Raw genomic sequence first — 16,102 nt, forward strand, 5'->3', positions numbered from 1 at the left:
AAATTAAAATCTTCCCTCCTGGGTTTCAATTATTTTCCAAGAAAATGACTATTTTCTCCTCCTTATTTAAATTATTGAAAATTATTTAATTCATTAATTTATGATTAGCAAGTCTTCCCTAGACTTTCCTTTCAACAATTACTTCGTTTATATAATTATTGATTGAATAAACTTCTTCTAATAACTTTTACTTGAACTTATATCACCTTAACTTTTGCTCAATTTTATGCAGAAAGTGACTGTACAACATCTAACAATTAAATCTCGTGACATCAGTCCACGGACGTTGCCTTCTCTTATTCACTTTGAGTTAGTAAATTAGGCCCTAATCAACCTTAAATTACGATAAAATCTTCTAAAGATTCAAAATTGATCCAATTACGGACACGCGAAGTAATACAAGTCGGTCAAAACTTTGACGCACATAATGAAAATTATCTTCACAAAATCGTACATGAAATATTCCAAAAAACACAGAATAGGATCAAATCTCACATCACACATTCACACAGGGGTACACGGCGTTATTATAACATTATTTACACGAACACTAACCCATTATTATTAATTTTAGGATTTTACTGCGAATTAGGGAAATCATTCTCCAGATGACATTATCACACACATCCCAGGTATCAATTCAGAGTGTGATAGAATTAAGGTTATCACTTATACAAAGAAATTAACTATACAACAATGTTCAAGGAGTATATTAAACAGAAATCATCCTAATTTAGCGAATAGAATAATTGTAACACAGGTCAAAATAATAGAATACGCGCTAACGGTACATGAGTTGCGGCATTTATTTTTATTCATCATAATGTCGTGGCTCTCAATTATTCTGCACTGAAGCTCGAAGAAATCATGTCCAGTGACACATCTCTTCCCAAAATTGACTCTAATGGGTGCATAAATTATTACTCAAAATATAATGCCCATCTGCAAGTCATACTCAAATTCATAGCGCAAAAATATACCTATAATTCGTCGATACTCTGTCCGGAGAATTTGCCATGTTCCAGGCTTACTTTACATAAAGTGAGCACACGATAATACTTTCCAAAAATAACTAACATTAAACTCATGACCTTATTAAATCATTTTAGCCCGTAATTAGCTTTAATTATTTTTACTCATTATTATTATTATATTCCTGACCGTGCATAATCTCATTCGTAAAGTTGTCGTGTGAAGTTATTCGGATGACTCTAAATAAATTCGAACCCATAAACATGTCGTACAATCATAGAATGAAATTCTACACGAAGAAAAACACTAGAACACTGTCCTAATTTGTTTTAAATAACTTTCAAATTATTTCAAAACTAATCAAAATTAACGCGGGGTTCATTTAATTTTTATCTCACCTGTCTTCTAAATTCTTAGGACAGTTAAGGTCTCTCTCGATGACTCACATTCATTTCTAACTAATAGAGCAAACACACACTCATTCCAAGGGTTCTAACTACCTCTCACCAAAGAAGGAAGAATGAAAAATCAAACTACTGCAAAACTAATAGAAATCCAAAGGAATAAGTAAGGCTACGTTTACAGATATTTACAAAGATAGAAAGCAATTGAATTCTTAAAGAATACTCATGTGACTGGTGTGAACTGGATTGCGGCTGATGACCTAGCACGTGGTCACATCACCTTCCATCGAACGAAGTCTCGCCCATGTCCGATGCCTTACATGTTTAGTGACTCATGGAGGCGTTGACGATGTACAGGAACTTGCAGTATTCTTCGTGGAGCTGGATAACCATCTTGCCGTAAACTCGAACTCAGGACCTTTCTTCTTCCAAGTTCTTGTAGAAAGCTGAAACTAACAAAAAGTCTTAGAAATAGCCCAGGATTCACTCTCGATGCTTTATAATCTGGCTGAAGACACTTATCTTAGAACAACCCTAAATTAATCGTAGTGAAATTTTTCGAGTGTCTGAATTGCTGTTTATATAGTCCTCGATGCCTTCTCCAATGTAAAGTCTTCCGATGAAGCAAACGACGTCCAGTCTCTTCGGTTGCTGCAGTCAGAGTAATGCTCAAATTTAGCGTTCAGAAGTATAAAACCCTCTACCAAATTTTCCTCTGGAATTACCATTAATTTCCTGTCGTAAGACATAGGTGTGTCTCTTAATTACATCTAATTGGTGGATTTGTTGAATTCCAGTGAAAGTTGTCCCTTTTATTGGCTGCTCCAGTTTTACGTCACTTGACTTTCCATTTATTGATCGATTGAGATCTGCCTGCTCGCCGTGTCACGTGGTACGCACACATGTGTCTGAAGGCCACATAACAGGAATTCCAGCCTGCTCCCTCGTGCTCTCTGTAGGTCGGGAAAACCGGTTCGCGAAGTGACTAGCTCGTACTGGCACGAAATACGGAATCTCACCCTCTTGCCGATTAAAATAATGTCCCAACACACTGATGAAATAAATCATTTTCTTTCTAATAAAATATTACCACTTTTGAAGGGGACAATACTTCATCATTATAGACTGTTATGCCTATCAGCGTTCAGTCTGCAAGCCTCTGTGAATTTACTAAACGTCACCACAATCCTCCATTTGCAACTAGTATTGTGGCCTCATTTAGTTTCATATCTCTTATCTTTAAATCGTTAGAAACTGAGTCTAACAATCATCATCTTGGTCTACCTCTACTTCTCTTACCCTCCATAACAGAGTCCATTATTCTCCTAGGTAACCTATCCTCCTCCATTCGCCTCACATGACCCCACCACCGAAGCCGGTTTATGCGTACAGCTTCATCCATCGAGTTCATTCCTAAATTAGCCTTTATCTCCTCATTCAAAGTACTCTCCTGCCATTGTTCCCACCTGTTTGTACCAGCAATCATTCTTGCTACTTTCATGTCTGTTACTTCTAACTTATGAATAAGATATCCTGAGTCCACCCAGCTTTTGCTCCCGTAAAGCAAAGTTGGTCTGAAAACAGACCGATGTAAAGATAGTTTCGTCTGGGAGCTGACTTCCTTCTTACAGAATACTGTTGATCGCAACTGCAGGCTCACTGCATTAGCTTTACTACACCTTGATTCAATCTCACTTACTATATTACCATCCTGGGAGAACTCACAACCTAAATACTTGAAATTATCGACCTGTTCCAGCTTTGTATCACCACTCTGACATTCAATTCCGTTGAATTTTTTACCTACTGACATCAATTTAGTCTTCGAAAGGCTAATTTTCATACCATACTCATTACACCTATTTTCAAGTTCCAAGATATTAGACTGCAGGCTTTCGGCATAATCTGCCATTAAGACCAAGTCGTCAGCATAGGCCAGACTGCTTACCATGTTTCCACCTAACTGAATCCCTCCCTGCCATTTTATACCTTTCAGCGGATGATCCATGTAAACTACAAAAAGTAAAGGTGAAAGATTACAGCCTTGTCTAACCCCTGTAAGTACCCTGAACCAAGAACTCATTCTGCCATCAATTCTCACTGAAGCCCAACATAAACATAAATACCTTTGATTGATTTTAATAATCTACATTTAATTCCATAGTCCCCCAGTATAGCGAACATCTTTTCCCTTGGTACCCTGTCATATGCTTTCTCTAGATCTACGAAACATAAACACAACTGCCTATTCCTCTCATAGCATTTTTCAATTACCTGGTGCATGCTGAAAATCTGATCCTGACAGCCTCTCTGTGGTCTGAAACCACACTGGATTTCATCCAACTTCCTCTCAACGACTGATCACACCCTACCTTCCAAGATGCCAGTGAATACTTTGCCTGGTGTACTAATCAATGAGATACCTCGATAGTTGTTGCAATCCTTCCTGTTCCCTTGCTTATAGATAGGTGGAATTACTGCTTTTGTCCAATCTGAAGGTACCTTACCAGCACTCCATGCTAATCTTACTACTCTATGAAGCCATTTCATCCTTGCCTTCCCACTATACATCACCATTTCAGGTCTAATTTCATCTATTCCTGCTGCTTTATGACAATGGAGTTTCCACTTCCTCAAGAATAATTTCACCAACATCATTTTCTTCCTCCCCATGAGCTTGGCTGTTCGCAACACCACCAGGATAATTTCCATTTACAATGAGAAGATGTTCAAAATATTCCCTCCACCTCTCCAGAGATTCCCTGGGATCTATTATGAGTTCACCTGAATTACTCAAAACACTGTTCATTTCCTTTTTCCCTCCCTTCCTAAGATTCTTTATTACAGTCCAGAAAGGTTTCCCTGTTGCTTGACCTAGCCTTTCCAGGTTATTACCAAAATCTTCCCACGGCATCTTTTTGGATTCAACAACTATTTGTTTTGCTCTGTTTCTTTCATCTACGCACAAATCCCTGTCTGCCTCGGTCCTTGTTTGGAACCATTTCTGATAAGCCTTCTTTTTACGTATACAAGCTGCTCTCACTTCATCATTCCACCAAGATGTTCGCTTTTTCCCGTCTTTACATACAGTTGTTCCTAGGCATTCCCTTGCTGTTTCTACTACAGCATCCCTGTATGCCACCCATTCACTTTCTATATCCTGAACCTGCTTAATGTCTTCTGTTCGTAAATTCTCGCTAATCATATCCATGTACTTCTGTCTAATTTCCTCGTCCTGGAGATTTTCTACCCTTATTCGTTTGCAGACAGATTTCACTTTCTCTACCCTAGGCCTAGAGATACTTAGTTCACTACAGATCAGATAGTGGTCTGTATCACTGAGAAATCCCCGGAAAACTCCTACATTCCTAACAGATTTCCTGAATTCAAAGTCGGTTAAGATATAGTCTATTAATGATCTGGTACCCCTAGCCTCCCATGTGTAGTGGTGAATAACCTTATGCTTGAAGAATGTATTCGTAACTGCTAAACCCATACTAGCACAGAAGTCCAGCAAACGCTTCTCGTTCCCATTAGCTTCCATATCCTCCCCACATTTACCAATCACCCTTTCATATCCTTCAGTTCTATTCCCGACTCTTGCATTGAAATCGCCTATTAGCACTATTCTTTCCTTGCTGTTGACCCTGACCACGATGTCACTCAAAGCTTCATAAAACTTGTCAACTTCATCCTCATCTGCACCCTCACATGATGAATACACGGAGACAATTCTAGTTCTGATTCCTCCAACTGACAAATCTACCCACATCATTCACTCATTTACATGCCTAACAGAAACTATCTTGCGTGCAATGGTATTCCTGATAAAGAGCCCTACCCCAGACTCTGCCCTTCCCTTTCTAACACCCGTCAAGTACACTTTATAATCTCCTATCTCTTCCTCGTTATCTCCCCTTACCCGAATATCACTTACTCCTAGCACATCCAGATGCATCCTCTTTGCTGACTCAGCCAGTTCTACTTTCTTTCTTCCATAAGTCCCCTTATTATTGATAGCTCCCCATCGAATTCCATTTCGTTCGCCAAGTTGTTTCCAAGGAGTCCCTCGCCTGTCAAATGGGAGTGGGACTCCATTAACCCCATAGGTCCGAGGCTTACTTAAAATGTTTTGAGCTCGGTAAACTCATGAAGCAGGATGCTACCCTACTTGCACCTAGTCCAAGTGAGGATCTCTCCTCTAACAGGTTATGGACCACCGGTGGATTGTATAGTCCTAGTTGCCTGAGCATAAGGGGGGCCATGACTCAGAATATGTCCGTTATATAAGCCCACAAATTTAAATATTATTATTAACAATACTGTACACCTATACAGATTTACTACTCACAATTTATTTCAGATACTGTTGAAACTGATTTCCTTCACAGTAAGACATGTCTCACATTGTTTATACGAATTATTTGCCACTTTCTGTAATTCCATGTTGCATGTGTTACATCGGACTTCCGTTCTTCTATAGTATGGGAATTATTACGGTTAACTTTGCCCTTTAAGGTTTCCCAAAGATAATTATCACAGCACCAGGCGAGGTGGCCATGCGGTTAGGGACACACAGCCGTGAGCTTGCATCTAGGAGATAGTGGGTTCAAATCCCACTGTCGGCAGCCCTGAAGATGGCTTTCCATGGTTTCTCATTTTCACACCAGAAAAATGATGGTGCTGTACATTAATTAAGGCCATGGCTGCTTCCTTCCCATTCCTAGCCCTTTTCTGTCCCATCATCACAATAAGACCTACCTGTATTGGTGTGATATAAAACAAAATTGTAAACAATATTTAAAAAATGAAAACTAACTTGCAAATATATTGTGGACACACTTGCGTGTAATACTAAATGATGTATCATTCAGGAATATATAGACTTTGGCAAACTGTGTCAGTGCAACGCAAATCTAATTGTAAAAAAAATGTACATTAGGTTGGCTGATCTTAGGGGGGGGCATAAAACTGTGCTAATTATCCAGTCATAAAAGACTGGATGCAAAGGGTCTATGGAATTTAGATTGGTATGGACTATGGCACCATACTGTTGAAAATATCCGTAATCCTTTTATTCCTATGTCAGTTCATTAAAAAATGAACTCAAAATTGTTCTCCCACACACATTTGAATTCACATGGTCATCGAATAATATAGGCCCAATTATCTGCCGTGTGCTTACTGCATACCATACTCCTGTTTAAATGGGATTCAGTGCCTCTTCCTGTACAATATGTGGGTTCTCAGCACTCCATAATCGCATGTTTTGAGAATTTACATTTACAGAAAGTTGAAGCCAAAGACTGATCATGCCACTTGAGGGGCATCAGTGGTAAGAAATAAAAAGAGGACTCCCAAATTGAAAACCGCATTCTGCAACATTTTCTACAGCGGTTTGCAAGACCCATATTATTTAATGCAACCTTCACCTCGACCTCGAGGAGTCCCCTCTTCTATACAAATTAGATTAATTCGCTACATCCTATTTGAATTGTCTGCAAGATTATCATAAACAATGGATTTGGAACAACACCATTTTTACAAGGAAAATTTTACCTCATAGATTTTTTAAAAGTGTGATTTTACTGTAAGAATAAAAAGAATAATGAAATATGAGTGTTTTTTTTCTCTTTTAAAGACTCTAATCAGGGGTTTTATGCACTATAATTTTTTTTTTGCAATTTTATTGAACACAAGTGTATGATTGTCTTTATAGGAATCATAAGTGTATAACAACTTTTTACTGCCGGTATATGTATATTTTTAATCTATGCTAAAACGAAGCAGCAGTAATGTAATGTAATTGCTAATGTGATTATAATATGTATTGAAAAGTTTTTAACTTGTAATACATACCACTTAGTTGAGCATCTCATCTGCTTACTCCCAAGTCTTCACAGTCCAAAGTTTTGCAACATTTTCATAACACTACTCCTTTGTCGGAAATCACCCTGAACAAATTGTGCTGCTTTCCTTTTAATGTATTCCAGTTCTCATATCACACAATCCTGGTGAGGGTCTTATACACTGGAGCCATACTCTAACTGCGGTCTTACCAGAGACTTATACGCCCTCTCTTTTAAAACCTTACTACAACCCCTAAGTACTCTCATAACCATGTGAAGAGATCTGTAACCTTTCTTACCAACCTCGTTAATATGATTACCCCAATGAAGATTGTTCCTTACATTAACACCTAGGTACTTACAATATTCCCCATGAGGTACTATCACCCCATCAATACAATAATTAAAACGAAAAGGACTTATCCTCTTGGTGAAACTTAAAAATTGACTTTTCATCATCCCACTTACATTCATACCATTGTCTACTGTCCTCTCACAACATTGTTCAAGTCCCCCTGCAGTCACCCATAATCCTGCAACTCATTTACTACTCTATACAGTATAACATCATCTGCAAATAGCCTTACCTGTGATTCCAAATCTTTACTCATTTCATTTATATATATAAGAAAATATAAAGATCCAATAATACTGCCACGGAGCTCAATAGTTGCAGTCACTTAAGTGCGGCCAGTATCCACTATTCGGGAGGTAGAGGGTTTGAGCTTCACTATCGGCAGCCCTGAAGATGGTTTTCCGTGGTTTCCGATTTTCACACCAGGCAAATACTGGGTCTGTACCTTAATTAAGGCCACCAATGCTTCCTTCCCAGTCCTAGCCCTTTCCTGTCCCATCATTGCGATAACACCTATCTGAGTCGGTGCGCCGTAAAGCAACTTGTAAAAATTAAAATAATAATAATAATAATAATAATAATAATAATAATAATACTGCCCTGCAGGACCACCTTCTTAATCATTACAGGATCAGATAATGCTTCACCTACTCTAATTTTCTGAGTTCTGTTTTCTAGAAATGTAGCCACTCATTCAACCCCTCATTTGTCTAGTCCAATAACCCTCATTTTCCTCAGTAATCTCCCATGATCTGCCCAACCAAAATCCTTGGATAGGTCAATGGTGATACAGTCCATTTGACCTCCTGAATCTAAAATATCTGCTATATCTTGCTGGAGTTCTACAAGCTGAGCTTTCGTGTCCTATGTACATTGCCACTTCAGTTTTTATTCTTGCGCTCATATTGTTTTGTTGGTTATATACACATACTCCTTCCTTAGTCGTAATTCTCTTTAGGCAACATATAATCCCTTCTCTGGTATAGCTTATACATTATTATTAGAATTGTTCATAAAATATACAGTGTTGTGTAATATATTCTTCTGGCATTGGCATCGCTTAGAGTTTAGTTATGGCTGATACTTCAAAGTCCGCTAACAAATCTGGATGGTGAGTAAGGGGACAAGCCAGACAAATAGTACATAAGATAGCTGGTCACCAACGAGAAGAGAATTAACTTATTTAATAAACTAAACTCTAAAAGTTTGGCTTCAGGAATAAAATAGAATCAGCAGGGAGTTCACAGTCCCTGGTGAAGCATATAACAGCGGAAGAGAAGATGTCCATGGCCATGCATCTTCTAGTCTTTTTACAGCAGATGGCCAGAAAATGGTCCATAAGAAAAAGGCTGCAACAGGCGATTTCACAAAAAGTGTGATATGCCAGAAATGTAGTAAAATTTATGTGGTGAAAAGAAAACCTGTACCTACATTAAATAAACTGCACAGGATCAGGAAATATATTTGACTGTAGCAGGAACTATATTTGTAGGATACCGTACTGTAAGACATGCAGTTTCGGTACACTAGGTCCTGTAGTTTTCAAACATTGTCGATAGCAAAAATCAGATATAGTGGTATGTAGGTTAAGGTACTTCAGACAAACCCATCAGTGCAGAAATGTTGGTTCCAGTAGGAAAATAGTGTATTTAGATGATATATCTGATCATTCTACTCGGTTTGTCCCATCGTGGGAAAACTACAAGCTATAGGGAAAGATCCTCACATTATTGTTATCAAAGCAAGAAAACAGGGAACTTCCTTGACTGCATGAACATTACCGGTTTTTCATCGTAGGTGGAAAGGCAACTGTTAACGAACTTAAGTACTAACATTATTATAGGATTAGCCAATCACAGTGCACAAAAGAATAGAAAGCCAACACCCTCCTCATTATAAAAGGACATTGTTGGTTGACTCAGGCACAGCATCGAATTTGAAAGAAGTACCGGTATGACTAAAAGAGAATTGTAAATGATAGTAGAAAGAAAGTCCAAAATGAGGAGAATAACAAAATCAATCATTTTTAAATTTTATTTTTTACAATTTGATTTAGGTTGTACCGACACAGGTAGGTCTTATAGCAATGGGAAAGAAGGGTCTATGGCCTTAACTAAAGTACAGTCCCTTCATTTGCCTGGTATGAAAATGGGAAACCACAGAAAACCATTTTCAGGGCTGCCAACAGTGGGGCTTGAACGCATTATCTCTTCAAGGCAAGCAGATAGCTACTTGACCCAAATCGTGCAGGTACTTGCTTGGTATTATTATGATTATTATTTATTCATGTGGGCCACAGTATACTATGTCTGCTGCAATATCACACAGACCACAATCTTACTGAATTACTGTGGCCAATCATCAAGGCTAGAGTAGGCCAATCTGTGTCCGACTCTCTAGATCTGAAGAATACACCTTGTGGGCAAACATTTTCAGAATACTGAGTATCCAAATGGAAAATAAAATGTTACGAGCATGTACGCAGGATAGAAGAGAAATATTGGTCCAGAAATGCCATCAGTCATGACGCTATTACAGTTTTGTTATCTCTGAGTGATGACAGCTCATCTGAACCTCAACTAGAGGTCAACAGCGTAATCAGGAAGACGATACTCTGTGCAGTGTCTAATGGACTTCTTCTTCTTCCTACCTGGCCTTTTTCTTAATTATCTGGGAGTGGGACTAATGTGAGTTGAGCCCAGTTTTATGTCTGGATGCCATACCCTGTATAGGGGCATGTATTCACTATTTCTTGTTTCTGTGGATGTTGATGGATGTGTTGTACACAAACAAAGATGTGTATGGAGTGTGATGTGTTGTACGTAAATGAAGATGCGTATGGAGAAGAACATAAACTCCAGTTGGAGTTAACCAAATGCAGCAAAAATAGCTGGCCTGTCTGGGAATCATACCTAGGACACTCTGAACTGAAGACCACTACACTGACCATTCGGCCAAGGAGTCAGTGCAGTGTCTAATTGACAATAATAGTAAAGTATGTCACAAATAGTTCACAGCCTAACACAGGTTACCAGTCGTAGCCCACAAACAGTAAAGCTATGCACACATGCACCCAAGTACGCCACCGTCATACAAAAATGTTACTTAATATGTTGAGAAGGACAACAGAGTTACATGTGTCTTGTTTTTGGATGCTTGTTGCAAGCAAATTGACAGTGTATATTATGATTCTCCACTTGTAATTTGTTGACTGGGGTGAGTATTCTATATTTGAAGGATTATTTTTTGTTTGGACACATTATTGTCATAGTCAACCTGAGGCACCTTCATTCAAGTCTCAGATAACATATTTCACTTGAAGCCAATATTTACAGGGTTTTCTGAAATTGAGAGTGAATTATAGCTCTAATCACATCTCCAACCATGAGCTATTGCAAATTTTCAAAGTGGTTTAAGAGGAGAGAGAAGAGCACCAGATAATGTTTTTATTTGAGAACACTTATTGACAAATATGTAAAGAAAAATGGAGGTTAATTCTATATAATGTCAATAGACTTGGAGAAAGTATTTGATTCTGTGAACAGGGAGTGGTCATTACTAGGTTGAGATGAGCTTGAGTATCATATAAGATAAGAGCAATACATGCTGAAGCAATATGCACAGTGCAAGTGAAAGAAGGAGTAGTTGTAGGAGAGACTGTTTCTAAACTGGAAATGAAACTGGGGTGTAAATTGTCACTTATTTTATTTCTGTGGTTTATTACGGATATACTAAAATTAGAAAGAGGAGAGATTTGTACTGCCATGTTTATAAAATCATGATATTCCTGGTCTTGTCTTTAGTGACGATGTGCTCCTGTTCACACTAACACCAGCTGCAATGCAATAAAAGTATTGGTGTTATTGAGAAGTCTTGTAAAGTGCGGAATATGAAAATTAACACACAAAAATCCGGAGTAATGGTATGTAAAAAAGGGAACAAATTAGTAAAAAAAGAAAAATGGTATCTTGGAGGAGGAAATATGGATAGAGTTAATAAGATAGGATATCTAAGAATTATAATATCAGGAAACAGAAAATGGGCTGAAGATATCAAGAAGGAAAAAATGATTGGTGCAGCAACTCTAGCTGCTGTATTATACATACTGTATATGTCTAATATAGATTGAAACAATATGTGCAGCAATACTTTTATCACAAGTAGCAAACATTCTGGAAGGGATATCAGACAGAGAAATGAGAAGAAAGGTAGGAGAGCTGCAAGAGGAACAGTATGGCTTTAGAAGTGGAAGATCTACAGTGGACCCAATCTTCAGCATGAGGTAATTGATGGAAAAGAATCTGGTCATGACATTCATAGAACTAACAAAGGCATATGATAGTGTTCTCAGGGAAAAGGTTTGGGACACAAGGTCAAAAAGAGACTGGGCACACAGACTGTAGAAATTGTGCAAGCAATGTTCAACAACTGCATCAGCAGCATACAGATGCCGGTTGTAAAGATGGAATGGTTTAGAATTGAAACTGGACTAAGACAGCGGTGTGTTGTCACCTATTTTATTTCTAATGATTGTGGATAAAATTGTAAAGGAGACAAAGGAAGCATACGTGAGTAGGGAGATGAAGTTATTACTATTTGCAGACAATATTGTGGTCTGGGGAATAAACAGCAAAGAAGTACAAGAACAACTTGATGCACTGAACAAGAAAGTTGAAAAGTATGGTATGAAAATCAGCTCAGAGAGAAGCAGAGAGAAGCTCAGAGAACCTTGGTAATAGCAAGAGGAGAAAGACAAAGGGAAATTTATTGTAAAAATTGGTGGTCAAAGCCTTGAAATTGTGGACAGTTTCAAATACCTAGGGAGTGAACTAATGCAGAATACAAGGCTGGATACAGAGATTAGCAAGAGGGTGCAACAGGGCATTGCATTCTGCCAGAGTGTAAGAAACCTTGACTAGAATAAGGAAGTACCAAGGAAGTGTTAAGAGATAATGTACGAAATGTATTATGAACGCATATTGACTTGTGCAGCTGAGATTTGGACAATGACAAATAGGGAGGAGCGTAGAATTCAAGCCAGCAAAGTGAAATAACTAAGAAGTGTGATAGGAAAGACAAGAAAAGAAAGACTGAGAAACAGAGATGTTAGAAAGGAAATTGGAATAGAAAACCTAAATGAGAGGATTGATAGGAATAAACGAAGATGGATTGGACATGTAAAGAGGATTGAGGAGAAAAAACTACCTAAACAGATTATGGAGATGAAATTCAAAGGAAAGAGAGTGAGAGGGAAACCTAGAACAAGGTGGATTGATTCAATAAGGAGTGCAAGAGGAAGAAACCTGGACTGGGATAAAATGATGTAAGAGGAATGGTGGAAGGAGAGAGGAATGTGGAGAAATGCCATAAATGCTCTGACCCAGCAGGAGCTGGATAAGGGGAAAGGAGCAGGTTGAGTGTATTTCTTTCAAATTATATTTGTTTGTGTGTTTGTTTGTTTTGGCTGTACTGTACTGAACTGCTTGAACTGGGAGAGGGGAGTATTCTATTCTGTTCAATTGTATTCTATTCTGTGACTCTAATCTTTGCAGATATGTGTTAAAGGTGATGATGTTTAAGCAAAGTACCTTCAGTAACATGCACTATTTCATGTTATTGTAATTTATATTATCATATTTTGCAGGATATTTACAATGACAAATCGGGTGGTGTTTCAGATATGTTTTTCAGAATTACATGACAAGTCTGGTATAGTCTGTGGACCTACGCAATTGAATGACTGTTCAGAAGATTTAGAAACTCCATTTTAGGATCGCACTCGCATACTATGCTCGAACACACATTACATACAGACGGTGGTAACTATCACAGGAAATGTTTACTGTGTCAGTTCCATTTACTACGCTAATGTTTCTAGATGCCCTCATTATGTTGTGATCAGGTTTAAACTTGTAGAGAAAAAAATAGCCACGTTCGCTCACTTCCATGTCCTGTCTATCCAATCACACAACTAACCACAATTACTTGGATGATTCCATTTGCTCTTGCAAACTGTACCATACTCAATGTTATTGGCACCATCTGGTGGTGTTGTTAAATGTACGTATGTTGAGTTCTCAGCACAGAGGCTGGCTTGGACCTCAACAGCTCCACCATCAGCCGTCATAGGTGGCCTAGGTGTTGCTGAAGAGGCGTACTAGGGAAATAAGGAGTGAGGTAGTTTCCTGTTGCTTTCCTCACTGCACCAGAAGTTGCTATTACATATCAGTCTGCCAAGCCCACTGAAATATCTGCACCAGCCGACTCTATGAGCAACATTTTCACACCATTCATAACAGGGACTTGCTGCATAAGAAATGGCATTACTAGCATCATACATACCTTGGTCACTTTCATGTTGTCAAATATAAAAAGCAATTCATCCCAAAATCCAACTTTTCATGCGCAACAGCCTGATATGACCATCTGTTTAATCAGTAGTGTCCCCACATAAGTGACAACTGTCTCCAGCACACCTTTAGACAAGAGTCTACATTAAATATCAGTTCAAGAACAGAGGAAAAATACTATACATTAACCATGTATTCTGTATCAAGACTGTCCAAACAATTCAGCAACACAATCAAATCATTTCCTCGACTTGAACAGAGAAACAAAATAATAATCAAATCTTGTGGTAGTAACTTTCTCCCCTCGAACAGTGGTCATTTATCTGAATATCTGTTTCATTTCCTTAATCTTTTGATCTATATGCATTTTTGTAGCACTTGGCTGTTTACCTTTCTAATGATTTTAGTAGCAGTTCAGTATATTATGTGGAGTGATTATGCACCTTCCTAGTTTTAATTTGTTTATGTAGCTACAGATGGATATATGTATGTTTATGTCTCCAGGGCCTGCTATGGATGATACCTGGTTGTTAGTTCTCATCACCTCCTGTGTTGGTGTCGTGCTACTTGGAGCCTTGCTGGCGCTCTTCCTGCTCAAATGTAGAGTGTGAGTATGAGTATAATATTTGATATAGATTTATGTTCTGGAATCCCACATTTCTTCATCAGAAACCAGAATTTCTCTTTTCTTAATGCTATTTGTTTTCATGTATCTTTAATTACTGGCAATAATAGGTGCTGAAACACCAGAAATGTGATCTGAAACAGAGTTCTTTCATTTGCTATTTAATATGTTCTGACACAGAGCAAATTATAGCTCATTAAGACCCAGTGTCCTATATGGAGGAGAGTGCCTTAACTCCATTTAATAATAATAATAATAATAATAATAATAATAATAATAATAATAATAATAATAATAATAATAATAATAATAATAATAACAACAACAACACCGAGCCAAGTGGCTGCGCATTAACACACTATAGTAATGCAGCCAAGCTTTGCATTTGGAAGGAGAGTGAATTCAAACCGCACCATCAGCTGTCCTGAAAACTGTTTTCTGTGGTTTCCCATTTTCACTTCCAGGCAAATGCCAGGATAGTTCCTATTTATAGGCCACAGCAGATTCCTTCCACCTCCTTATGCAATTTCATTCACCATCGTTTATTTGATCTTCATTCGTTTCTCAGCTGAGGTTGGCAACAGGAAGGCTGTGAAACACATACCGTTTAATTTCATCTCACCTCATCCCAACCCCCTATCAAGAAACGGGACTAAGGGGAAGGGATACAGTAACAACAACAACAATAATAATAATAATAATAATAATAATAATAATAATAATTACTGAGCTCGATAGCTGCAGTCGCTTAAGTGCGGCCAGTATCCAATAATTGGGAGATAGTGGGTTCGAACCCCACTGTTGGCAGCCCTGAAGATGGTTTTCTGTGGTTTCCCATTTTCACACCAGGCAAATGCTGGGTCTGTACCTTATTTAAGGCCACGGCCGCTTCCTTCCCGTTCCTAGGCCTTTCCTATCCCATCGTCACCAAAAGACCTATCTGTGTCGATGCGACGTAAAGCAAATAACAGATCAGATGTAAGGCTTTTCAGGCGTTTGCTCTATTAACCAGCATTTTGTCTTAGGTCTGACACTAGACTCATCAGAGTGGGATGTGTCAGACCCTACCTAATGATGCTGGGGTGTATGCAGGTGAACTTTTCAGAAGCCCATTATAAGAGGCACAGTCCGATAACTGCATACGGGAGATATGGAGTTTAAAAGAATTTAATTTTAAAAATATTGAAGAGTGTTTAACAACTGAGGAAAAACAAAAATTAGGCTCAATGAGCTGCAACGTAATGAAGTTAATTAATAAATTAAACTTAGATAACTAGGAAAAGAAGAAAATAACGGTAAATTCACAATAACAAAGACGGCCGTCATTTAAATAAAATAGGAAGAAAACAACCTGGTAACTTAAGTAGGCCTAAGGCAAGAGTTAAGTTACCTATCTGTAATCTCAATTACTTTCCGCCAAAATTTTTAATTACTTTTAAGCTTTCAGAAAACACTGGACCAGGTTCAATTTTATTGCCATGAGCTTTCACAGGGGTCAAGATTTTAAAAGGTCTCAATAATGAACCCGAAATTGGACCCAAAAAAAC

General features: G+C 38.1%; 1 protein-coding gene across 1 annotated transcript in view; it reads left to right on the plus strand.

Moving 5' to 3' along the window:
• LOC136864778 (uncharacterized) overlaps positions 1-16,102 on the plus strand; it is a 111,008-nt gene that overhangs the window by 53,557 nt on the left and 41,349 nt on the right. Inside the window, exon 3 of the mRNA XM_067142157.2 lies at positions 14,435-14,537. Coding sequence (XP_066998258.2) covers positions 14,435-14,537 — 103 coding nt within the window. The remainder of the gene's footprint in view (positions 1-14,434; positions 14,538-16,102) is intronic.

Source organism: Anabrus simplex, chromosome 2 (genome assembly GCF_040414725.1).
Source record: "Anabrus simplex isolate iqAnaSimp1 chromosome 2, ASM4041472v1, whole genome shotgun sequence".
In the NCBI taxonomy this organism is placed as follows: Eukaryota; Metazoa; Arthropoda; class Insecta; order Orthoptera; family Tettigoniidae; genus Anabrus; species Anabrus simplex.